Source organism: Carya illinoinensis, chromosome 5 (assembly GCF_018687715.1).
Source record: "Carya illinoinensis cultivar Pawnee chromosome 5, C.illinoinensisPawnee_v1, whole genome shotgun sequence".
Classification (NCBI taxonomy): domain Eukaryota; kingdom Viridiplantae; phylum Streptophyta; class Magnoliopsida; order Fagales; family Juglandaceae; genus Carya; species Carya illinoinensis.
Window position 1 is genome coordinate 46,546,382 of NC_056756.1, and position 25,118 is coordinate 46,571,499.

The 25,118-nt window shown below is 35.9% G+C and overlaps 2 protein-coding genes across 2 annotated transcripts; both read left to right on the plus strand.

Moving 5' to 3' along the window:
• The first annotated feature begins 1,923 nt into the window (after positions 1–1,923).
• On the plus strand, positions 1,924–4,316 carry LOC122311996 (chaperone protein DnaJ). Its single transcript, XM_043126805.1, has 5 exons — positions 1,924–2,387; positions 2,522–2,609; positions 2,729–2,799; positions 2,894–2,950; positions 3,759–4,316. Exons 1-5 carry the CDS (start codon positions 2,280–2,282, stop codon positions 3,969–3,971), a joined length of 537 nt encoding a protein of 178 aa, XP_042982739.1. The 5' UTR covers positions 1,924–2,279; the 3' UTR covers positions 3,972–4,316.
• Positions 4,317–13,037: 8,721 nt separating this feature from the next.
• LOC122310406 (mulatexin-like) lies at positions 13,038–13,421 on the plus strand. Its single transcript, XM_043124299.1, has one exon. It carries the CDS (start codon positions 13,038–13,040, stop codon positions 13,419–13,421), a length of 384 nt encoding a protein of 127 aa, XP_042980233.1.
• The last annotated feature ends 11,697 nt before the right edge of the window (positions 13,422–25,118 follow it).

Sequence of the window (25,118 nt, forward strand, 5' to 3'; positions counted from 1 at the left end):
CACATCCACATTCATATGATATTATTGTACTCCAATTTCAGCATCACTACTAACATCTTCAACTTCGGGACAATTTTAACTCATCATTATCTCAACTTCATCACTCTCCGAACTCGACAGAAAATCCTACAAAAAAATATAAAAGGATAACAATTCTTGTAAAAAAAAATTCTATATATATAAAAAAAATATCACATCATTTGTAATCTATAGGTAAAAAAAGATAAACATACCAATTCTTGTAAAAAGAAATTTCTATAATCTGTATATTAAAAAAGATCATCTTAAAGTTTCATGTAGATTCAATGCGATTTATTGTTAACTAAGTTCTACATTTATGCCAATAGAAACATGACCAGTTGAGTTTTTACTCTTTAACATGCGAGTCTAAGGGTCTATTTTTGAAATTTTGAAAGCCAAACTAACTTTTTGACAAGATGAAAAGTTTCAAAAATCATGTTTTTCAAATGCACCAATATGCCAAATTAGGACATGTTTTAGATGGCCAACTCATTCTTCATTTTCAACAATGATTCACAACCATAAAATAAAACCCATGAAAAATAGTATTTATTTTTACCTTAACAGTGATTCACAACCATAAAATAAAATCCATCAAAATGTAAAGATATAGCAGTACCTTCCCCTAAAACATATAGAACAACTTTGAATTAAAATGAGAACTAGAAAATGGCTTATCAAGTGTTAAATTTAAAAATCTAGCAGCACCTTCCCCATCTCACAAATTTTCTATTTTGCAAACTCCATATCATGAAAAAAATGTCTTTGCCAAGACATCATCATACCATACGAAATAAAACTCAAAACTTAAAATTACTAAAAACAATAATTTAATAGATCTCCTACTAAAAACAAGAGGTTCACAATCTGAAAACAATATTTTATTGGAAAGTAAGCCAACCATGTGCGACAGACTGAGGGGTTGAAGTGTGCGACAGGCTGAAGGGGTGGAAGTGAAGGCTGCGATAGGATGAAGTGAAGACTGCGATGACCTGAAGAGGCAGAAGTGAAGGCTGCGATAGGCTGAAGTGAAGGCTACACGGGCTGAGTGAAGGCTACGACGGGATTAAGAGAACGACATAGTGTGGTATATGATTTTTCCTCTATTTTACCAATTTGATTTTGCTATCTCCTGTACTGTGATTCATGAAAATTAGATGGGATCTTTGACTTGTCGGGCTCCTATTTGTTGCCGCTGAAGTGGTGAAAACAGCATGATCACCTAGAAGAGGAATTGGGTCCAAAATACTTGACTCACTGAATACTAGATTGTGGATCAAAAAACATAATATTAAAGGGTGATTCCTTGCAGGTGGTGAAAGGATTACAGCAATCAGAGGGCAGACTCAAAGTCACCACTGGCCACCTTTGATCAATGAACTAAAATAACCATACTAGACGCACTAAATATTGGACTAGAGAACCATTGACTCATTCAAAAGAGCTCAATATCTTCTCCAAAACAACTCTTCGGCTATTGGAGTGGGACTAAGGTTATTAAGGACACTGCTACATCCACAGAGAAACGCCACCGAAGGTGACCACCGAAAAGGCAAAATAAAATTTTAATTTTTTTATTTTTTATATGTATTTTTTTAATATATTTAAATATTTTTTAAAAATAAAAAAAATCATAATATTATTTAAAAATATTTTTTTAATCACTAAATAAAAAAATATATATTAAAAAAATTAAAAAGTATAATCGGTAGCCACATTCGATGGCCACCTTATGTGGAAAAAGTATTATCCGGTTATTAAACTGGACTTGGACTAAAGACGGCAAGCCCAAAGCTGATGGGTCCGTAACAAGTAGACACTTTTCTTTTTTTTTTTTTCTTTTTCTTTTAAAAAAAAGGGAGTACAGTAGGTGGTCTGACTTTCTTTATCCATAAAGTCCAGAGTCCGAGAATACTCGAAAAATATCTCAGGCCGACGAATCTCTATTTCCACGTCTGCCAAATAGAAGTTCCGGAACCTTCCCGATAATCATCACCTTCAGATTTTTTTCGCCGAGTAACCATCACCTTCAGCTATTCATGAAGAAAAATCATGACCGACTGCCTTTGCCTTATTGCCTATAAAGCGACCCGCTTTCACTTTCGTCAAGAATCATTGTTTTTACGAGTTCTAAGGCTCCCGAGTCCGCTGGCACTTCACAGGCTTCCCTTTGAAATTGAGTACTCATACAAGACAGTGTTCAACTTCTGGGTATTGGGTTTTTTCGAGGTTCTGAGATTGGTGGGGTTGTGACGGAGATGCAGATGGAGCCTGACAGAGAGTCGCTATCTTATTACGGCGTTCTTGGTGTTGGCATGAACTCGTCTGCTGAAGAATTAAGGCGTGCTTATCGCAAGCTTGCTATGGTAAGTCTGGCCTAAACACAGGAAAAAGATACATTAAATATCCAAAAGTTGTTGTTCTAAGTGCGTGTGGAGTTAATATATGCGTTTGTTTTTTTGGTTGTTGTTTTTTTTTTTTTTTTAACTTCTTGGTGCAGCAATGGCATCCAGATAGATGGACTAAAACCCCTTCTCTGTTGGGTCAAGCTAAACGAAAATTCCAGCAAATCCAAGAAGCCTATTCAGGTTTTTTTTTTTTTTTTAGAACTTTCTGGAGAGAAATTAGTTATCTTGATTACCTTTCTTTTTTGGGCCTACGGAAGCGTGCGTACGAGTTTTATTAACCTCTTCTGTTGTTGGAGCAGTGCTGTCAGACCAGAGGAAGAGGACGCTGTATGATGCAGGGTTATATGACCCCGATGATGAACAAGATGAGGTGGGTATTTCGAAGGAGTGTCTTTCTATGATTCCCCTGACGCATTTTGAAATCATAAAGGTACTGATAATCTGGCAATTGAACTCTGTTTTAGGGCTTTTCTGATTTTCTCCAAGAAATGGTCTCTCTCATGAAGCAGACCAGGAGAGAGGTATGGATCTTGTTTTTGTTCAGATTGCTTTTCCTAATAGATGAACTATGTTGAGTTTCCGCAGCTCTAATGTTTTGATTTTAATTAAGCTTTCGACGTACACTGGCGTGGAAAAGTGGTATTGCGGTTGGTTTGGTTTGACAGTTAGGCCTATTTATATCTTAAAATAACACAGCTGAACTCTGAATAATGCTCTTGAAATAGTACGTTGAATTCATAAATTTGGAAACTTATTATGCAAGTTGTTAAGTTTTGTCCATAATTTCTAATTATGTGATTAATTTCATTCAAACTTAATTTTTTCTTATGAAAGAAAAGGAAACTGCTTTTCTGTTGCTTAGATATTTGCTTCTAGGATATGAGTGTTCTGTAGTTTTCTGATAATGATTAAGATGGAAAACAGAGTGACCTGTTCTGGAATTGTACTGGGATTCTGAGAGCCATGTTTTCTTCGTTTTCAAGGGAAGAATTGTCCTGTGGCTGCTTTAGTCCAAATTGTGTGGGGGAAATGGGGTGATTTACGAGGCCCATAAGTGGAAGAATGGTGATCAGAAGGTGCTAGTTTTGTTTTCTCAAGTTTTATCCAGTCAATTTTAGTAAGTGGGAGTGTCCATTGATCAGAAGCATACCCATAACTTGAATGAACCACAAAGATTCTCATGGTTTGCTTCCCTAAAATCTTGAAGTCTTTGATAATCTCTAGGTGGTGAAAGTTTTTGTGATACAGCAGGTTTCCATTTACCTAGCGTCCTTAGAGGCTTATTTGTGAAGTCTATGTTGATAATTATTTCATGGGTTGTATACACAGAAAAAGAATTATAGCTTGGAGGAGCTACAGAGGATGCTTGTGGAAATGGCTCAAGGATTCGAATCTCCTACATGGTTTTGCGGACCCTCAATTGTTGGAAACTCCGGATGCTCAAAGAGAACACGTTGGGAAACAGATCAAATGCCGCGTAGAAGCTCACATTTGCATACATCAAGCTTGGGGATGTTTGGAAGTAGCGGCTGTTGCAATTAAGGAGGAAGCTTTCACCGTTCTTCCAGACAAGAGATGATGAGGATTTGACATTGAAGCAGATGATTAATCTGGATTCAGTCATGAACTCGAGGTGACACTACTAATTCAAATATTTTTTTTCCTGCTCACCTTGTGATTTCGAATGAGTGAATACCCTAGCCAGAGGGTTGAATGAGTGTAGGCTTTAGACTGGAGTAGAGAGAGAGAGAGAGAGAGAGAGAGAGAGAGAGAGAGAATGTCAGCAATGTTTTGTACACAGAGATTAGAGCTGCCTGTGAGGCATGTTGTGTTGATAAATCTTTTTATGGGATGTCTTCATACAGATGATTGGAGTTCTCTCTTCTATTTACTGTGCTTTTTTCTGATTTCTGAAACATTTTGGTGTGCGTTGTTGGAATATGATTATCTTAGGTGGGCTTTTACTCTTGGGCTCTCGGGCCTCGGCTGATAGACAATGCAAGTGGCTGTTGACTACGGACGCCCTCTTCATGGGGGTTACAACTAGATATTTTGAAGTTTTTGACCCATCAGACTGATGGTGTAAATAAAACCCAAACAAGGGCATTTCTATTCGCTTAAGAGAGTATTATAGAGACAAAGGGAAATCCGAAGATTAGGATGGAAATATCTATGACTATGGGGTCAAAAGATAAATATCCAAGGCTGATTGGTAAAGTTACAATGCCTTATTTAAATAAACAATATCACTTGGCAGCGGATTGATTCCATCAAATATGACCTTAGGCTCGAGTATAGAGTTAATAATTTTTATTTTTATTTTTTATTTTTTTTATTGGTTGAGAAATAGACTTCATTCTCGAATAAAAGTGAGGTTACAGTTATGATATAATATAATTACAAATTAATTACTCACAATTGAGGTTCTCTCAATACATAAATTTTATAAAGTTAATAATTTTTTGCAGTATTTTGTGAGAGTTTATATGCAGTTTTATTAGAAGACTGTTTATGCAAAGCTTATATAATTATATTTAAAAAAATTTAAAAATTACAACAATATTTTTTTAAAATGATTTTCTTTTTTCATTTATCAATTAAATTACATATGCAGTCCTTTACTTAGGATTGTAAAAAGAATTTTTAATTTTATAATGAGAAAATTAAATATTTTAAAAGATAAGAAAGAGGCATTATGTGTGAATTTTGTTATTAAAAATATTATTAAAGAGGGAAAGATATGGGAGTTTCGTGCTCTGCTAGGATTTTCGTCTCTTTGCTTCCATGGCTGCCATCGAGCCTACCCTGCAGGTAGTTTGTTGACCTTGTTTCCGCCATGCCTCAGCCGTTACCAGAGATGGAAGTTGCGTTCAAGCATATCCTAAAACGATTGATGATAAATTTTGCTTTATAATTTCAGCGTAGGAGATTGAAAAAACTATCTTTGCCATTTCGCTATTCCTTGGTTCTAAAGTTCCTGAGACAGAAGCCATCCCTTGATGCTATTAGAGCCTTTATTCGTCTAAGATGGGGGTTGTCTTCTACACTAGTGGTTTTGGCCATGTTGAGAACAAGGAACGTATTCATCCGACTATCTAATGAGGGTGATTTCAACAAGGCCTTATCTAGGAAGTCTTGTGAGATTGTTCAGAGTTTCTTATCGGCCTTTCACTTGGATACAGGATTTTAATGAAGATTATGAACTCCCTTGTGTGCCGGTATGTGTTTTCTTGCCAGGATTACCACCTAACGTTTTCCACGATTCGGTTCTTAGGTCATTAACCGTGCTGCTTGGACGGTTTATTCGTCGGGATAACCCTATTCTTTGTGCAACAAGAACTGATGGGGCCCGTGTTTACCTTGAGGTTGATGCTTTCAAAGACCCTATTTTTCATTTTTGGATTGGTAAACTAGGTTTGCCGAGGAGTCGACACCAGGAGATGGTGTATGAGACACTGCGGCTTACTATAAAAATTGTAAACAACAAGGGCATAATCTACATACTTGTTGCAGTGGACCTGAGGCACAAAAAAAAAAAAAAAAAGAAAAAAAAAAGAAAAAAAATGAAAGGGTAAGAGAGGTTTGCAATAGACTCAAAGAGGCAAGAAACAAATGTAGGTTTCTCATCCTATGGAAATAGGTGAAGGCCAAAATTTGGAACAAGGGATACAAAGTGGGTTGAAGGTTGATGGTGGTGTGGTGGAAGTGTCTTTGGTTTCGGGTCCAAGTGATGGCATAGACGGTGTTAAAGTGGTTTCTGATGATTGGTTAAGGTAACTGAGGGTGTTGTTCTCCTTAATGAGAATTTGGATGCAGGTTTCCCTAGTGTGGATGTGGTGCCATCTAATGCGGACAAGCAATCCTGCATGGGCCATGAAAACTTGGGTGGACAGGTTGTGCTTAAGCAGTGTGATTTCAACTCGAGTGCTCTGCAGGAGATTCAACTTGGGATGGTTGGTAGTGTCCAAGTGAGTCAAGATGTGCCTTCGCTACCAGCAGTTGTGCCAAGTCTATTGCACGAAGACGGACGTGTTCCCACAGGAAGTTTCTCTATGTGATGTGCGGCTAAATGAAATTGCTCTACATGAGGATGTGCTGCCGCATGAAGTAGTGCTGAACTTGCAAGATCCCGTGCCACACTCGCTGCATGAAGTGACCTCTCTGCCTGTTGCCCATTCATTAGTGCAAGACAATGTTGGAAAAATGGGCTCAGCTAATATGGTCGTGGATGAGGGTTAGTTGAGGTTGGATGGTCAGGAGGTGCAGGTCTTCCCTATGGGAAGTCTTGGTGACGGTTCTGATCCTAAGGTCTTTGTGGATGATGGTTTTGTGCGTGAGAATGATTCGAATATCAATATGCTGGAAGACACTCACTCGGAACATGAAGTTGAATGAGACAAGTTGCATGCAAACTCTCAAAAAGAGTACAGTACTGATTCAGAAATTCAAAACAATGCATCTCGTATGTTTCAGAAAAGGTATTCCACAAGGGTGGTGATCCGTCCATCTAAACTAAATTTATGATTAGCCCTGTCATTTTTTGGAATTTAAGGGGAGTTGGTACTTCTCAGTTGAGGTTGAGAAAGCTCATTAAAAGGTATAAGCCTAACATTTTAGCTCTAGCAGAGCCTGTCTTGCCAGAGGATAGAATTCTAGATTTTTTTTTCCAAAGTTTAGTTGTAGTTTCTTCACTACTAATGAAGAGAATTGAGGTAAATTTTGGTTATTGTAGAATTCAGTTGTTTTAGTGCAAAAGCTAGCTAGCTCTAACCAACTGTTGACTATCAAAATTGAGGAGAATAGGCATGGTTTTCTTCTCACAATTGTGTATGCAAAGTGTAGCCAAATTGAAAGGAAAATTCTATGGGAGGATTTGGAGGTTACTAGTAGTGGTCATCTTCCTTGGATTCTTTGTGGTGACTTTAATATTATTAAAGACGACTTAGAGTAAAGTGGTGGACACCCTCGACAGTTTAATGTCATTGCTGATTTTAACCTGTGTCTTCAAAACTGTGGCTTGCTGGACATGAGATTCCAAGGCCCAAGTATGACTTGGTGCAATGGCCAAGGCGGTTTAGCGAGAAGCTAGGCAAGGTTAGATTGTTGTTTTTTTTACTCTAACTTCCTTAATTGCTTCCCAAATATTTTTTATCAGGTATTGGCTCGCACTACATTGCACCATTCCCCCTTAGTGCTTCAAATGGGTGAAGACCAGTTCAAGTATGGCCCTAACTCTTTTCGTTTTCAATTTATGTGAATTGATCATAAAGATTTTCTTAATCTTGTAGAAGGCGTTTGGAAGCAGGAGGGGATAGGTGTTGGTCTTAATAAATTATCATTTAAATTAAAAAGAATGAAGTGGACCTTAAGGGAGTGGAATCTTCATGTTTTTGGTAGGACTTATACTATTATCCATGATTTAGAACAACATATTGAGAGACTCGACTCTAGTTTTCAAAATTGTTTTGATACTGATGATGAAAATGATTTAATGGTGGCTAAGTTGGAATTATTGACTTGGATGGGTAGGGAAGAGACTTGTTTGTCTCATTTGGCTAAAAAGAATTGGTTGAAGGATGGAGATCAGAACTCTATATTCTTCCATGCTATCTTGAATGCTAAGAAGCATAATATGGTTAGTGGGATGTGTTTGGCTGAGGGTACTCTTTTAAATTCTTTTGCTGACATTCATTTTACTATTGTTGAGTATTTTAAGGATTTCTTGGAGTATAATAATAGTCGTGATTTGCCTACCTCAAATCACCTGATCTCTCCTGTGATCTCTGAAGAAGAGAATTTAATGCTTTGTAGCATTCCTTCTATTAATGAAATAAAAGATGCTTTATTAAGTATTCCTATTGATACCAGCCCTAGCCCGGATGGTTTTGGTTCTGGTTTCTTTAGAGTTTGTTGGGATGTCGTTAAGGAGTATCTCTTAGACGCCATCTCTAATTTCTTCCATTCGCACTACCTTTCCATATTTTTCACTGCCTCTTATATTGTTTTGATTCTTAAGGTGGAGAAGCCTATTGGTTTTGATAAATTTAGGCCTATTAGCCTGTGTTCTGTTTCCTATAAGATTTGTGCTAAGATCATTGTGGTTCGCATGACTTGTTTGCTTCCTAAGATGATATCTCAAAAGTAAGGGGCTTTCATTCCTAGTCGTCGCATTTTTGAAAATATCAGTTTAACCCAGGAGATAGTTCATTCTATTCATAAAAGGCTATCGAGGGTAATGTGGTGATCAAGTTTGATATGTCCAAAGCTTATGATCGACTGGATTGGAGGTTCCTGTTACATGTCTTGCATGCTTTTGGTTTCTCTACTAAATTATGTGATTTAATTAAGACATGCATCTCCATGCCTTGGTATTCTATTATGATGAATGGCATGGCCCAATGATTCTTTAAAGGTGAGAGGGGTTTGAGGTAAGATAATCCTTTATCACCTTATTTGTTTATTGTTTTGCAAGAGGTTCTCTCTCGTCTTCTTAAGCACTCTTTTGATAGTGACCATATTGATCAGTTCTCTCAGGCTAGAAGAACCCCGCTTGTTTCTCATCTTATGTATGTTGATGATATTGTGATTTTTACAAATGGTGGGAAGAGATCGATGAAAGGTTTGATTCGGGTTTTGAACTCTTATGAAGATTGGTTGGGTCAGGTTCTTAGTAAATATTTTTCTCTAAACATATTTTTGTTGCTAGATAGCATTCCATTCTTTGTATTACTGGATTTTCTGAGGGATCTTTTCCTTTTAAGTATTTAAGTGTGCCTATCGTGACTAGTAGACTGAAGGCCTCTAATTTTAGTGACTTGCTAGGAAACGTTAAAAAGAAAATTGCAGGTTGGAAAATGAAGTTACTTTTTGTTGGTGGGAGAACTGTTCGTTTGCGTCATGTTCTTTCTAGTATGGCCATTCATCTGCTTGCCGTTTTAAATGTCCCTAAGGTTGTGATCAGGGAATTGAACAAGCTTCTTAACTCTTTCTTTTGAGGAGAGTTTGAAGGAAAAGGTAAAAGAAAATGGGTGTCTTGGAAGAAGATCTGTTCGCCTATAAAAGGAGATTTAGGTATTAGAGACTTTGGAGATATTCAATGAGCCTTACACATGAAATTTTCCTGGCATTTGATGACAGGTCACTCTTTGTGGGCGGAGCTTTTCAAAGGTAAGTATGTTAGGGGTAAGGATCTTTCTCTTTTGACGCCTAATAAGAGTACTCTTTTTTGGAAGTCTATTGTTAATAGTATTCCAAAGATTTTAAATAATTCTAAATGGCTTGTGAGGGAGGGTAATCTCTCTTTTTGGTATGATAATTGGGAGGAGGGTAGTCCCCTCCATGTCCACTACTCAGTTATCAATTTCATGATAATTAAGATTAAAGAATGTCGCATTGAAAATGGATGGGATATATCCCTCTCTTGGAAAGGCTTGTGGGTCAACATAAAGCAAATGAGTTGCATTAGTTTTTGGCTAGACGGAAAGAGGGGCAAGATGTTTTCATTTGGTTGAAGGAGAATGATGATAGTTTTCGACTAAAAGTGCTTTGGACTACATTAGGGTTTGGGCACCTCCTCTTCCTTGGTTCCATTGGATATGGCACAATAAACTCCCTAAAAAAATTTTCATTATGATGTGGAAGGCTTCTAATAATTGCCTGAATGTGGATGCTAATATTAAAATGACTGAGATACCTATGGCATCTAAGTGTTATTGCTGTGAGCTGGAGGATCTTAATCACGTTCTTTGCATCGATGATTTTGTTAAACAAATTTGGCGCTTGGCATCAGTTCAATTAGGTGTGCATATGGGTATTTTTCGTACTTGGCAGGAACAAATTGATTTCTGGTTTCGTCGTGTTGGTAAGTCCACTCAAGTTAGGACTATTTTTGGTCTTCTTCTGTCTATTATTTCTTGGAAATTTTGGGATAGGCGTTGTAAAGCGAGGTATGATGGTAAGATTGACACGGTTGAGACGGTTTGGAATGCTATTAAGATTTGGCAGTTGAATAAGAATCCCTTGACGCTTCTTAGTCAAGATGTTGACATTCTGAAGATATTGTATATTCTGGTTATCCATCCTAATCTTAAAAAGGTTTCAGTGGTGATCTAGACCCGCCCCTACAAGATCGAGTGAAGCTTAATACTGATGGGAGTAGTTTGGGTAATCCTGGTCCAGCTAGGGCTGGGGGTGTCATTCGTGATGCTCGTGGTAAGATGCGTGTGGCCTTTTCTGTTTCCTTAAGCCAGGGTTCTAATAATTTTGCAAAATTGAGAAGTTTGCTTGAAGGGGTTAGGAGATGTTGTCATCTTGGTTTTTTTTCGGGTTGATATTGAGACAGATTCTCAAATTCTGGTTAATTGGATTTAAAAGAGAGGGTGTAATATTTGGTATCTTGAGGATTACTGGAATGAGTTTCAGGTTTGCCTTGAATGCTTGGATTATAGAGTGAGCCATATATTTCATGAAAGTAATGTCGTAACTGATTTTCTTGCTAAACTTGGTATTGGGGGTCTTAATATGGATTGGTTTGAGGACAGAGGTACTTTGCCCAACAAACTTAGAGGTCTTCTGCGTATGAATAGAATTAGCCTTCCTTATTTGCGAATATCGTACTAAGGAACATTTTTTTTTTCCTGCTCTTTTCTTTGCTATTCTATTATTTGGTTGAAGTGCTTTCTTGCAGGTGGGTTTTTGATTTGTTAGGTTGGTTGTCCTAGTCTTCATGTAATTTTTTGCCATTATGTATTTTGGTTTGTTCTTTAGGGTTTTTGATGCTTGAGTTTTGGTCTTTTTGATCAATATTTATAACCTCCAGACTTTGAGTTTGTAACTACATTTTTTTCCTTCACAAGTGAAAATTATCAATAAAATTGAGTTATCATCGTCTTTTCAAAAAAAATAAAAAAAAAAAAAATATAGGACAAGAGTAAAACTAAGGATGGAGATAGATTTCTTACTTTCAAACCAACCAGCTTGGCCGAGTGTCGATTATTGGGACAAGAGGAGATAACTTAGAGACTAAGAATGTTCCCAAAATTAACACTTGGACTCCATTTTAGGCTGTCTCATTCGGAAAGTTGACCGACTCGACTCGACTCCGATAAAGTCCAACAGCAAAAAGGTTGAAAGATGCTTCGAGAAAATGCATGGGACGGTGCTCTCTCTCTCTCATTACTAATCTTTTTCTCCCACTCATCTACGTGTCCATATTCCATCCACCTAACTTTTTGTCCCCTTTCCCATCATACATTTCTTAATTAAAACGTATTGGTCTCATTTTGGTTCCCAACTGTCCATGACTACGAGCTGGGAGTCGTCCCTTTTGAATTCGATCCAGAATACTCAAAAGTTAGTTATTGAATATTTTGGAAGATAATTCTTTGAGTTTTACATGAAAATTAGGGAATATATAATTGTTGGACTTGATAATGCTTGTGTATGAAAAATGATATAGAAAGCAAATTATTAGAGCCAATTAAAAAAAAAAAAAAAAAAAGGAGGTATAGGTATGACTTGAGGACTCTTAAGAAATTAGGTGCAGGCCAGGAGACCCTTGACAGGGATCTCTCTTCTTTAAATGGCCTGGGGGCTGAATACATTATATATGGCAGTGAATGGGATGACCTGTCTAAGATAATTGATATGTGGTGGAATCCAGGTATATTGGTTAGGGTTTCCTAGGGTAATGACAATATTGATTTGTGGTGCTTTAATATGCACAGACTACTTGATTAAAACTCTTCCACATGTCTTTTTCTTATCCTTTTGATATTTTGTGTCCATGTAAGTATAATCATAAGTTTATTGATAATACATTAACTTACAAACGGGTATATATGTAAATACTGTAAAATCTATTACAAATATAAAAGTGAGCTGTAAAGGTTGTTTTCCCCCCCTCGAAGTAAAAGATCATAAGTTTATCATGTGAATAGCAAGAATATATATATATATATATATATATATATATATATATATATAAAATCTAATGACAAGCTATCCCTCTTTCTTTTTCAAACCCCACTTTTTATAAAAAAGAAAGTTCTAGCTTTTGTTATATGCGGGTCAAGTATTATATATATAATTCCTTTATACGACGTAGCTCAATACTGCCTGCTCTACACCATTCATGTCTACCTCCTATCATTCCTAAAATCATCAAAACCTAATGCAGTGACTCGTAGCGCGCCTTATATGTAGGTAGATTACACAGATTGTACAAAGAATCGGCCTGCATTAAGGGCTAGAAGTGGGTAACATGGGTCCCATAATTTTGGACCATCCACATGCAGAGCAATAGTACCCCGAAGAAAAATAACATCCTACGAGAAGAACAGAGTCCTTGCAGACCATCTCTCATTCACACCAATTAGCATTTGTAAAAAAACATCCAATCGCCCAAACTCCAGAAGGCCTTTCGATCAGTCTTTTTAAGTCTCCCCATGCACCTAATAACGTAACCAAACCACTCTCCCACACCCACCTTGGCGTTGTTGATTCATCCTCTCAACCATCCACCAGTTTACTTTCTTCAAAGCAAGCCCACGAAAACAACACTTTGGCAATTGAATTTTACTCCAACTGGCCTTAGTAAAGCAATCAAAGATGCGTCTTTTCAACGCTCCATTGCTGCTAAACTTTTTTCTTGTGATCGCCGTTTTCACGGTTCTCGTCACAGCTGATGATCAAGGTGGTCAGAACTGCATGCCGTGCTATCCACACTCCCCACCACTGCCATATCCGTCGCCTCCTCCACCACCGCCATATCCGTCGCCTCCTCCGCCATCACCACGGCCACCGTCTCACAAGAAGCCGCCAAGTAATCAACTCTGCCCTCCGCCTCCCTCGTCGTTCGTATACATAACTGGTCCGCCGGGGGAGTTGTATCCTATTGACGAAAACTTCAACGGCGCCGCCGGGAATTTGGTCACAAGGACGTTGCCTCTTTTCATCAGCTGTGGATTGTTGGGTCTTCTGGTTTTAATATGATGACGTTATTCCGGTAAGATTTAGAACCAAGGAGGCCAGAAGAACAGAATTTTATGGACATAGGTGTTACTAAGGTTCAAGATTTCATCGACAGGACAATTTGGTCCCTTGTTTTAGCTATTAACGATCTTTGGTACAATATGCTTTTATCTGAATTCTTCAATAACAATTCTACTTTGGTGATCTGTGGCTAGTTATCCAAGAATTCATGTTCATCTTTCTTTTTCTTTTCCCTTGATTGGGATTTGAAACTTGATCAGAATTCTTCTCTATCATGAGCTAGACTTGGTTCGATTCTAGTTTTGTGTCATAATTTTCTCATCACGCGCACACGCTGTTGATCATCCTTTACTTCTCTTTTCGATTTGATAGTTTTCTAGGAAAATTGTGATCATCAGATTCTGTAAATCAAATCTGGGGTTCTAAATGCACAAAAATTACTAATTAATGTCTAAAACTCGTACGAATTTAAGCATAATTAATTGATGTAGAACTATAGGTCGAATAAATGGACCGCCCACTAGCTCAATGAACACCGACTCACTCTTCAAGCTGTGGGCATCACCACCATTAGTTGCTGATGTGCGTAGGCGTGTCCTTATTTGTAGACGTGGCAAGCCCTCTGTGGTGAACATCAAATGGGTCCCAAAGTCGGTGTGCCTAGCCTAGTAGCCTTGTCCAAAATTATGTCTTTATATAAAATTACAAAATCATTGATCTTATTTATATACTTAATTTACTCATATTCCTTATATTTACCGACAAAAGAATTGAATGAAACACATATATAATATTTTCTAAAAATAATATTATATAGTTATAGTGTATGTAAATTTTAAATATTTTTTTAAATAAAAAGTAAATTTAGAAATTACTGGTAAAACTCATTTTTTATTAATAGGTTTCACTTTTTTTTTAATAAAAAAAATGCGAAATTTACTCCATATCTTCCAAACTCCCTCAAACATATGCAAATCTAGTTTCCTAATCTGGCGTACATCGTAATAAATTATACTGATGTCGATAAGAGCATGGCAAAAAGTTCACGGGAAATTGGCAACCTTAGATCAAGTACCACGTTGCACATGAGTCAGTTCATGGATGTTGAAACAAAAAAAGAGGTCGTATTGATCATTGGGGAAGTACCATCTTACCAGAGACCATTACTGCAGGATGATACTGTGTGTCAGTTGTCAGTGGATGAAATCAACATCGGTTTCGCCAAACGAACTATGTATTGGGAGGGTCCCACACACTTACTGCAATGTCGGTTAATTGCATTGTTTACTTTGCACATCATGTGTTTGTAGTGGGGTCATGATCTCGTGGCCAAGTTGAGAAGATAAGGTTTGGTTGTTGGCTCTTCTTTAGAGCTCTACTCAACCTTATCTTCACGTGTTTGCTTGGTAATCGTATGCCAATTATTTCTGTTTGTAACATCACATCAATTATTTTCAATTACCCCAACAACAATGCAGGTTGTATGGAAATTGCAAGTGTACGGCTTTATATAGCATGATTGCCCATGGCATTCTACGTCCCCATATTTTCATCATACATGACACGTGGCATACCACTTCAGCGTTGCCCAGTCAACATTTGACCCTTGACTGGGAGATACCACGTTAGTTTGGGTTTGATTTAGGCTCTTCCAAAGACTCCATCATTGTTAAAACTAGTGACTGTGAAGTGAAGTTTTTGGATGAGGCTTTCAACAATCTGTTCATTTCTGCTCAGGCACTGCTCTGAATAAGGTTCTCTGGATTTGCATTGGGCTTATTTGTAATTGCATTTCTAAATATTTCTAGTTATTAATTGGTTGTCAGTGATCTATGTTCTTCAGATATGAGAGCTGATCATAAAATTCTAAATGCCGCATTCAAACTTCACAATGAATAAGAAGAATAATGCAAAAAATTTACTACCCTCAAACAATTAATTAAGATAAAACAATTCTGTAAGTATGAGAAAAAAAAAGGTTATGACCAAGGCCTTTTGAACCAAATAGTATAAGGTCTGATCTCCAAATAAAAGAATCAAGTTGAATCTTCCACCCCTGGCCTTATCAAAAGAAGAAAGAAGAAGTGAAATATTATTACCTCCTTAGCCTTCCCCCTACCCCTTCCCGATCAAACCCAAGTTTATGAATCATAAGTTAATTTCTTTGGTTATTTTTTGTGCTTCTTCTTCTCGTTTCTAAAATTATCACTCGCTAGCTAGTTCTATTGATTTTCAGCCACTTATGAGACGCACGCGCGCCCCACGTATAGATCATTTCTAGGCATCCAATCTTGAATCCAGTTAAGCAATGCTCCAATTAAGTCTGCTTACGTTCAATCCAAAGTCACGTGTAAGCCTCATGAATCGTCATGCTGTTGTACATTTTTAATGTTAAATGTGTCACGTAGGATGCCTCCCTAGCTAGCGTTAGGTCTTTATTTTTGACATGCATACACATCATGCTTTCACCATCGATCATATGTAAGCTGCCTTCTCAAAGCTCCGATCTATATATGTGCGGTCCAAGCTCTGATATTCTCTCCAATCCTAGCTAGCAGCTTTCTGATTAGCTCTTCGCTTTTCGGATGTGGATGATTTAATGGTAATGAAAGTAAAAAGTTCCATCTGATGCATTCAAATCATCGACTATGGTGCCCCCTTATTAGAGAGATTATGGCCCGCAACCTCAGTTGCTTTGTCCTTCTGATGAACCAAAGTAAACCGTCTCTTACTAAGGTGCTGGGAACCGGCCATAAGAAAAAGTAAAATGAAAAACGAAATCGGTTACGGAGAGAATTTAATTATTCTATTGGAAGTTAAATGTACTGTGCGGCAATACAATGTGCGGTCATATGGAAATATATATATATATACACACACGTGGCAAAGCCCTAATTAGGGTAATTAGCACGTAAACTCTAACTAGGAATCGGGTTCAATCGATTCATTAAACCTGGTCAAAGAATCTTCCCTAACTCAACTTGGGCCATTCTATAGACCAAGTTTCATTGAAATTCTACAAAAAATAAAAATATTTTATCGAATTGGATGATCATCAATTCAGGCTGCCACGAAACAAAATCAGTTCCACGTAAAAAACTCCAACATAAAGGCCCTCTTTGTTAATTTACAAAACATACTTTCCATTCGTTATTTTTTTTAATTTTTTTAAACAAAAATATATAAATACAACTTTTAATTTGCTATTCAATAAAATAATATTATTTTTAAATTTATTCATAAATGTTTTTTTTTTTACTTTGATGGGTTTAAATTAAGAAAAATAACAATATCTAATTGAAGATGTTAACGCCTAAAATCGGCATAACAGGCAGGAATGAAAAAAAGATTCATTCCCGATCAGTTGAAGTTGTTTAGAATCTCGATTGATGTGGTGTAAAGCCCCCGACAGTGGTCCAGTGCGACTATACGATTTCCGTGCATACATCCATAGCAGTGAATATGTAGTAAATGTAAAAAAATAAATAAATAGAGGAATACACAATTTTACATGATTAAGTACTACAGTAAGGGGGTTTAAGGGAGGGAAGAGTCCACTATAATATACTTAGTTTACAGTCTCTCATCCTTATTATACAATAATGCAACAAATAAAGCCTAATTAAAATGTGTAAAATATAAAACGGAATGTAAAAGCCAAATGCTTAAGCTACGGAACAAATATATATACACTGCCCAATCTAAAATTGTGGCAACCCATTTTCTTGGGACATTACAATTTTTTTAATCAATTTGAAACATATATTATAAGAAAAATTCTATTCATCATCCTCATATACCACACACCATATTTTTTTTTTTTATCTTACTAAATATGTGGTATAGATTATGATGAGCAGAATAATTCAATTAGTTTAAAAAAAATAAAAATAAGTGTGGTGTGTAGATATGATGAGTAGCAAAGCTCTACTTACAATTAGTCGTAATCCAGTCTTCACAAAAAACAACCATATACCCAGCTAATTGCTACGTACATTGACGTTGAATGCATACATTAATTGAAATAAGTGGATACTAAAGCAGGAAAACTATGGCTAATTAATTAACTAATGAAAATTAAAGAAAATGAAACTCAAAGCAATGAGACTTGGAATTTTGAAAAAATAAACTCAGAAATAATGGAAATAATTAATTATGCAAACCAAGCAGCTTTGAATCTCTTACAAAATTGTCCTGTTGTCCTGGCCATACAGTCAACTGCATTGCTTAGAACATGGGGGTAAGTATTTGTCAAATTTAGCATTAATTAGATTTTATGTGTCTTCAGCTTGCTACTCTGATCATATGAACATATATCTTTCATAAAAATCATCGCAAGTACATAGCTATAAATTTTGTGAAGAAGTTGTAGCCCAATTAGAAGTCTTTTCATGCTGAAGATGGGTTAGCTTGGCTAGCTAAGAGCACTAGTATTAACTTCATCAAAAATTAATGCATCTTCAAATTTTAATAAATTTACTTAAAATGAGCTTGCATTAGATTTATTAAATGAGTCTTTGAGAAGATTTGAGTTACAGTATTTGTTGATTTTCCTTCAAATTTGAAAGTCTACTATTTCACCTTCAAACTAATATTTTATTCTAATTTTAATGGGCAATGGTCTTGTTTTATTTTATTCTAAATTAGTTGGGAATCAGTTATTTAAGTACCAAATTAAATTATTAATGTATATGTTTAGTGTATTTACAAAATATGAAAAATAATTAAAAATATTATTATTAAAAATTATTATTTTGATGAATCTAATGGTTAATCTAATGTAAAATTATAGATAGGTATATTTTGGATTTATGAAAAATTTGTACTTTTTATCAAATTTTAAAGATAAATTTGATGAGTCCAATGCTAGTGCTTTAATATAACCCACAAATAAGTTAGAAAATTCGCAAAAGATAACGTAAAAAAGGAAAAATCTACAGTACTATCTCCACAATTTTTTTAAAGCAAGCATATATTATAAATATATAAAACAATTACAGGATATAAGAGATAATAGAGGCCTTGATCACATTCATCCCAAACCAACTATTACAACACAAGAAAAAGAAATAGAGATAGGAGGCTAATGACTTGACTCTCACCCATTTTCTATAATGAAAAGTCGCCTGAAATAATTTTGATACAGTCTGATAAAAGAACTATAATACTATAGCTAGAAGCCGTACTGTATGGATCTAAGCTACATTTCTCGAATTTGGACTGATTATATGAGACTTTCACTATCTTTTTTCTTACGATTCTTGATTAAGAGAAGTAATAATATAAGAAGATAATAAAATAAATATTGAATTGCTAGCGGGTAACCACCATGAACTATGGAGAGGCTAAAGACCACATGCTACATTAGAAGAATGGAGGCTAGTCGAATCTAAGAGATTTAAGACCACTGACTCCAAAGCTACCACGCATGGCGGCAGTAGAATCTTCTTAGTGTAGCGAAGCATGAGATTTAAGCGTTGTTTGGGCCACGCATAAGACTCACACGCCACTCTTTTTGACAATATGTTTCTGCCATCCGAAGAATCAACAACCGGAAAGTCTTGCGGTGTGACGTACATGGCCGTCGTGGATGATCAGAAAGCGGTACTTCTCTATGTTACGGTTTGAAAATGAAGGAAAATCTGATAAATAAATAAATAAATAAATTTATTAAAAGAAAAAAGGCAATGTTCTCTCCTTTACCATCTGATCCACACTTGCATCTTGCAACGTGTAGACATATAATTAAGCCACTTTGGTGAGAAAATCAACAACGTACTACTACGATCACTCTCTTTGTAACAGTGACGTACTTTCGGGTTCTGCCTATGACGACAATTAAGCAATTAGGTGAGAAGTTTAATGGATTAATTAATGCCGTTCATACCGTTCAAGCTTTTTTCCTTTTTTTTTTTTTTTTTTTTAATTCCTTCAAACTTTCTATACCGTTCAAGCTAGCTGGCTAGCTTTTCGTAATTCACAGCAAAGTCAACTGATTATAAATGCCGAAAGGATGCAGAAAGATGCCTGTCTGATCGATCATTAAATGCCCCGCGGCCCAGAGAAAATTTGGCTGGCTGGCTGGCTGGCTGGCTGGCTTTGATCGAGAATTAGACTGAAAGTGAATGTAGAGTATATACTTGGCTGTACGTAAGTAGACGGGTTAATCCAAGTAGAGGGCAGTATGACATGGAGTGATCTTGAAGTACATAGATGCACTACTACATAGAGGGCAGGGCAAAAGATTATCTTGGAGTACTGATCTTATCATGTTGACATGCATGATAAACATGAGATCATCAAGAAAATTGAATAATGTACCGTTTTGGACACATGAGGAGTGCAAAAGATGAAAAATTGAAGCAGTATTAGCTGAATTAGTGGAAGAGACGATTATTGTAATTATGAAAATTAATAACAAAATTAAGAAAGACTAACAAAATAATTAAAGAATAAATTTAAATAGAATATGACGTAGCTGCTTAATAGACTACTAGAAAATAAAAGATCACTTCAGGAATTATATATATATAAAGGTAACATGCATGAGATGCATCAATCATTAAAAAAGAAAACAATTTCTTATAATAAATGAGTTCATCATGCATCTGTTGGTATCTCTTAAAGTTCATTTGGTATTCAATAATAGAGCGAGCACAACAGCCTGTGCATGCGGGCAGTTGAATATAAAGCAAACAATTAATAAAGGTAATAGGCACTGAAAAATGGTAGCTGTAGCATTTTAGGGATTGAAATATGGTAAGTTTCAGGAATCTTTATACGATGTTCTAAATCTTTGAAATGTGACCACCAGAAATGATGATGTTGCTCTCTACCTTTTCAATGTGTGAAAAAGTTAGGGATTTTATTAAAAAAATCAAAAGAAAAGATCACTTAAAAAGTTTATAATTATAATCCCCTCACTATCTCTCTCCACTCTCTGTTTTTTTTAAAATAAAAAATAAAATAAAATAAAACGTGCATTTTTTTTAATGCATAATAAGATTAAGTCCATATTTTTTGGCTTAGTTGACCGCAAAGGTGGTTTGTATTGATCCAATAAACGAATCGATTGATTGTGACTTCAAACACCCCTCATCCTCTGAAGGAAAATGCTAAACACACCGCTCCTAGCTCTCACAGAAAGTTATCGCTGTCAATTTTTTTATTTTAATTTTGTAATAAAGAAAGTAATTTTAATTGATATTGTAAATTTTTTTTTTAAATAAATATTTAAAAATGTTAAGAAAATACGTATAAAAAAATATATAAATAAGTAAAACATACTTTTATACTGACGCGGGTAGCTCCAGCAGTTGGGAGCATTAATGGCTGTAGTACCACCCTTCTCTAAAAAACAAAAGAATGAAGTGAATTTGTTATATATATGTATATATATATGTTCACCTTAATTTTGTGGAACTTAAAACTTCTTTCTCCTTTGTCCTTCGCAAGCAGTAAAAAACTAATGGTTGAACAAAGCTCAGAAAGCTTGTAGGGTTTTGAGAGGCGAAGAGGTTATAACGTTAATTAAAAAGTAGTAGTAGGTGCTTGCAGTTGAGAATCTTGACCAAATAACTCATTAATTTAATGAATGATTCATGAACCAAAAGAAAAAAAAGAAGCAAAGCTCCAAATGTGTGTGTTTTTAATCGGTTTTGGAATCATTGGGAGCTGAAAACCATTACACACGTCAAAATAAATGGTTATATTGAAAATGGAAACAAAAACTGGCCGGATGACCTCAATTTCCACCGACACATTGATAATGTGGGAGAAAGTGCCTCACCTGAATTTAACCTTTTCTAGTTCCCAATTCAGATCCACTTGGAAAACAAGAGGAGGAGTGATCTGCCCCTCTATATAATGCATCCCCAAATAATATTTGATGTTGAACCAACCTCCCCACCATCCTTTTAATTAATTAAAGATTTGGTACAATCAAAATTCAAAGCAGTTAACAAAAAGTACCCTTTCATTTATCAAAACCAATGAGCTTGATCTTTTGTTGGGTTTTCGCCTTACACTTCGAACTCACTCAACCTCTTGCTTTTTCCAATAGTCAGCAAAACTAGTCATCGGGGCGCTTTAATATTAGAATCTCTTTCTCTCTCTCTTCGTGATTAACTGAGTGTTACAAAAGTTTAAGGGGAGGTTTGAGGGTAGAGATAAAAATTTTAAATTTGAGATTAGAGTTTAAAATATTAATTTTAGTAATATTATTATATTGAAATTTAAAAAAGTTGTATTGAGATTTAAAAAAATTGAATTATTTATTATATTTTATATGAAAATTTAGAAAATGTGTAATGATAAGATGAAAATTTTAAATATGGAAATTTTAAATTTTTAAACTTATCCTAATATTTTTTATTATTATTCATAGAGTATGTGATCATCTCACTATCCAAATATAACCTTGACATCTTAGATAAGTGTAGAATTCTTAATGCCCGTGAAAAAGAAAAGGGCAATGTTACATATAGTCGTGGAATCGAAAACGTCGTGTAATCGCTTTGAAAAAGAGTGGGGTCTACGATTAAAAAGTTAGTTTTTTTTTATGTGAGTCTCATATTAATTTATTTTTTTTAAAGCGACTGCACGTTGCTTGCACAACTATGGCTGCAAATACCATTTCTTAAAAGAAAAATAGTAAAAAAAGAGTGGCAATTAATGTGTGGTGTCAGCAGCGAATTTACCTTATAAGTATGGCCTGACTGCGAAGGAACAGAACATTTCATACAAATTTTGGCAAGATCCCAGACAGCGAGTTAACACGCATTTTCAATTATTGTAGGGCTTCTAGACGAGGGGATCAAGAAGCTGTAATCAACGCATTTTTTTATTTTATTATATTTTCAATAGTCGAAATGATTATATAATTTGCCGCCATTTATTACTTTACAGAACCCTTTTTTTTTTTTAATTCGTCAACTTTTATACTAATGACCACATTAATTATCTAGAGAGATCGAGGACGGAAAATTGGTCCTATAATTATATATGCAGAGTAGGTCACCCTCCTTAATGATCAGTGGGGTTCAAAACTCTATCTTAGGAAAGAAGAGAAGGATGACTAACTTACATGATATACAAACCAATTAAGACAAAACTTTTCATTTTAAGAGGGGTATATATATATATATAAAAATATAATTTCAACTAAATAACTATTTAAGATTTTAACGTGATCTTTTTATCAATTTTTTATTTTTATTCACAAATTATCTGAGATCGCTTCACTACCTAAACATAGCGTTAGAGGTTCAAGGATAAGTTATAAAAGACCATCTTTTTCCTAGACTATTTCTTTATATAGCTTGGAGTATCAAATCCATGTGCAATTATTGTAATGCTAGCTCTCCCTTCTACACATTATTTCATCAATAAGCTCAACCAAATTAGTATTTGTAATTTTTTTTTTTTTTTCTCTGGTGGTCAGCCTTTGGGGCCAAAACTTAAATCTACATGATGTACAGAGATGTGCCCAGTACTTCATAATCGCAATGAGACGTTTAAAAGCAGTAGCTACAACTTGCTTTTCACTCCTTTTTATCGCTTAGCCTCTCGTTCTTTTTTTTCCTCAGTTCTACGACAAAAGTCTTGATCAAGACTTATAATAGTTGGTCTTTTAATCCCACACCACTCACCCACTTCGTTTGCTCTTCTAACCCTTCTCTTCTCCTTCCTCCTACATGTATCCCATGGCTGCAAAGCTAAATCAAGTCTTCTCCACTCTTTTCTTGGCCTTGATATTTCTGAGTTTTCTCGGGACGATAAGGCCCGACGACTCCAGCTGCCCGTATCCGTGTTATCCGCCTCCGACTGGCCCCGGCGCCAGTACTCCAACAACTCCAGCAATCACGTTGCCGCCTCCGCCGCCATCTCAGTTCGTGTCATACCCACCTCCGGCCGGATACAATCCTACACCGGCGGGATATTTACCATATAACTATCCACCGCCCTATGGTACTTCATATGGTAATTCCCCTCCCCCTCCTGACCCCATATTGCCCTACTTCCCTTTCTACTACAAAAAACCTCTTCATCGGACTGACGACTCTGCAGCAACCGCTACTCTTGGAAGATCAGTAATCATGATTGCCACGGCTAATCTTCTTCTGTTTCTTTCCATTTTTTCTTTCCATGTATTCTAGAGAAAACTTGTGTGTTTACTTACTTTTATCTATATAAGCTACTTCATTATGAAATGAAAAGGTGATGAATTTCAATGTTGCGTGAGAAAGAATCTGACAGAGATATTCATGTCAAGTGTTAAGTTGCAGAAATGTAAAGCAATGGTTGTTAAGTGAGAGAAAAGCTTGTGCGCGCGGAGGATGGTGAGGGCCCAAGAGCCTGACTTTTTGTTTGGGAATGTAAAGGAATAATTTTTTTTTTTCCTCCCTTTTGTCTTAAAGATTTAAGTTTGGATATCACAACCACTAGATTACATCACCTGTTTTGGATGCGTGCTTAGTGGACCACAATCGTGTTGAGGAGAAGCAGATCGAGGAACCTTTGGGAATTGGGATTCCAATAATTCCTACTTTTCCTTCTTTGTTTCTTTCTTCGATCTTTTCCCAAAGTTTTTTTTTTTTTTTTTTTAGGTTCAGCATTAAGTTAACCTAAATTATAATCTTTGCTTACGTGGGAATTAGTCATATAAAATATTGTTAATTATATACGAGCAAAGAGCCCATAGTGCACACAATTTCCTTGGGGAAATCCAGTAGCATAGGCTGCAAGCATACTTCTTCCGATGATGAATACTTGCGAGAAATAATATTGTTGTTACAAACTATATCTTGCTTCAAAAAGGTTAACTAGAAATGAAAAAGGTTAAAAATATTAAGCACAAGTCCCTACTGTTAGTGACATGATCTCTCTCACCAAGTAAAACTATACTCTATCTGAAGAATATCTCCTTTGTTGGGTAAGCATCTTATCTAAATGTTAAACCAACGTCAGCGTATCGCAAGTTTTTGTGGCTTCATCGGACAAACGACTCTGCAGCAACCTCTCTTGGACGATGATCAATAGTCACGATCACCACGAACGGCTAGTCTTCTTCTCTTTTCTTTTCTTTTTTTTTTTTTTTCTTTTTTTTTAATATAATTTTTATTTCTGCGCTCTTTAGTGAAAATTTAGTTTTGTGATTAGTTTGATCTATTGCACGAGAAAGAATTTGGCAAAGATATTCATGCAACATGTTTGTTGCAGAAATGTGAAGCAATGGTTATGGAGTGAGAGAAGACATTGAGTGGGATGATGGCCCAACAGCTTGACTTTTTGTTTGGTAATGAGTCATGACAAGGAAAATGCTCTCTCTCTCTCTCTCCCCCCACTATTCTGATATTTTGTCTTAATGCTTTGATCGGTATTTTATGATCATTCGATTACGCGATGCGTTTTATAAAAGGCTAATTAATCGTCAGTAGATTGTCTGTTAGACTGATTGTCTGATGGACTTTCGATGAATATTAGAATGTTTTCCCTTCCCTACTTCAGAAATTTATCAAATCTCTGAATTTGATGAGATGCGATCGTTTCCGAATCAACGCCAATAAAAAGTCTACAGATCCACACAAAAGTGTCTAATCATCTTCTCCTAGTTCTCAGTATGATGAGATCTGAAGAGGAATATCATTCAGGTAGCATGTAGTGAACATGAATAGGCAGCCATACAGAATGTATCCA

What these genes read in the sequence shown, in the direction of transcription:
- LOC122311996 (XM_043126805.1), top strand. Translation starts at nt 2,280, where the DNA reads ATGCAGATGGAGCCTGACAGAGAGTCGCTATCTTATTACGGCGTTCTT. An exon ending in CTTATCGCAAGCTTGCTATG is followed by an intron (nt 2,388 to 2,521) that starts GTAAGTCTGGCC and finishes TTCTTGGTGCAG; the next exon opens with CAATGGCATCCAGATAGATG. An exon ending in AATCCAAGAAGCCTATTCAG is followed by an intron (nt 2,610 to 2,728) that starts GTTTTTTTTTTT and finishes TTGTTGGAGCAG; the next exon opens with TGCTGTCAGACCAGAGGAAG.
- LOC122310406 (XM_043124299.1), top strand. Translation starts at nt 13,038, where the DNA reads ATGCGTCTTTTCAACGCTCCATTGCTGCTAAACTTTTTTCTTGTGATC.